At 45.0% G+C, this 1,595-nt stretch overlaps 1 protein-coding gene across 1 annotated transcript; it reads right to left on the bottom strand.

Annotated features, from left to right (window-relative positions):
- Window positions 1-314: 314 nt before the first annotated feature.
- Window positions 315-1,250, bottom strand: LOC118549816 (olfactory receptor 52J3-like). Its single transcript, XM_036114418.2, is given in 1 exon segment — window positions 315-1,250. A coding segment is annotated over 1 exon segment (936 nt).
- Between the last annotated feature and the right edge of the window lie 345 nt (window positions 1,251-1,595).

The raw sequence follows: 1,595 nt of genomic DNA, 5'->3' as shown, positions 1-1,595 counted from the left end.
CCAGCTGGAATACTATCCTATTTTCAAACACAGGGTCACTAAATCTCCATACTTAAAAGGTGAAAGGCTCTCAGTGGGATATTTTCCCTACTGTAATAGAACCTCATATTCAGAAGACTATGCACTCAACACCAATAGGGAGAGGAAACATTGAGATTTAAGAACAGAAAGCATTCTCCAAAGTTTGTTCCTTTAGGAGCTGCAAGATCTCTTGATATGAGGAGCATTTAAAAAGATAATCAACCTAGAGTAGAGTCAGAATTAACTTCTTTCCGTTCTACCCACACCCTCAAGAACTAAGGAAACAAAAGACTCTACTTTGAGGAGAAAACACGGATCTCACACTCACGAATCTGCTTTGTCCTCACACCGTAGATAATAGGATTGAGGGCAGGTGGGAGGACCACATAGAGATTGGCAACCAAGATGTGGACATAACGGGGAATTTTTTTGCCAAATCAGTGGGTGAGGAAGGAGAAGAAAGAAGATGTATAGAAAACACACATGACCCCAACGTGTGACCCACATGTACTCAGAGCTTTGTGACGAGCATCTCGAGATGGGAGGCAGAAAACTGCACGGAGGATGTAGGCATAAGAGATTCCAACCAATGCCACATGCAAAATAAGAAAAGAAGCTACAAAAAGCCCATAAATGTCATTAACTCGAATGCTGGCACAAGCCAACTTGGCAATGCCCATGTGCTCACAGTAGGAGTGGGCAATAATTCGAGTCTCACAGAAGGGCAGACGATGGGTTAGGTAGAGAATGGGCAACATAAGCAGGACAGGACGCATTATAATACCCACACCAATGCCTGCTAGCACTCGGGGTGTCAGGGTGGTTGTGTAGTGGAGTGGTACACAGATAGCCACATAGCGGTCAAAAGCCATAGCCAGCAGAACAGCAGACTCCATTCTTGTAAGGGTGTGTATCAGAAACATCTGAGCCACACAGGCTCCAAAACCAATTTCATGTGCATTAAACCAGAAGATACCCAGCATTCGGGGCACTGAGGATGTGGAGAGGGCCAGATCTATGGCTGATAAGATGGCTAGGAAGTAGAACATAGGATCCCGCAGAGTACGGTCAGACCAGATGATCAGCAAAATCGTAGCATTGCCCGACAGAGCCATTAAGTAAATGGAGCAAAAAGGCAGGGAGATCCAGCCATGGGAACTCTCAAGTCCTGGGATGCCTGTCAGAAAAAAGGTGTCTGGGTGGAAAGTGGGAGTGTTTATGCGGAACATCTTGCCACTGATGAGATAAGAAGTAGTTGACTACCTCTAGAAGGAAAAATAAGAGCTAAAAATGCACATCTCAAAGCTTTCCAGTAGACTTAATTTTTATCTGTAGTTTTCTTATTATAGAAGCCAATGCTGGGGGGCCTGGGTGGCTCAATCACTTAAGTGTCCAACTCTTGATTTTGGCTCAGGTCATGATCTCGAGGTGATGAGATCAAGCCCACATAGTGCTCGGGTCTGGGCACAGAGCCTGCTTAAGAGTCTCTCTCTCCTTCTCCTTCTGCCCCTCCCCTTGCCTCTCTCTCTCAAAAACAAAACAAAACAAAAAACTAATGCTAAAGCTTGAGTTCA

The sequence above is a fragment of the Halichoerus grypus genome, chromosome 11 (genome assembly GCF_964656455.1).
Source record: "Halichoerus grypus chromosome 11, mHalGry1.hap1.1, whole genome shotgun sequence".
NCBI classification, from domain to species: Eukaryota; Metazoa; Chordata; class Mammalia; order Carnivora; family Phocidae; genus Halichoerus; species Halichoerus grypus.
Note: the sequence above shows the minus strand (reverse complement) of the source record. Positions and strands in the feature narration are given on the sequence as shown.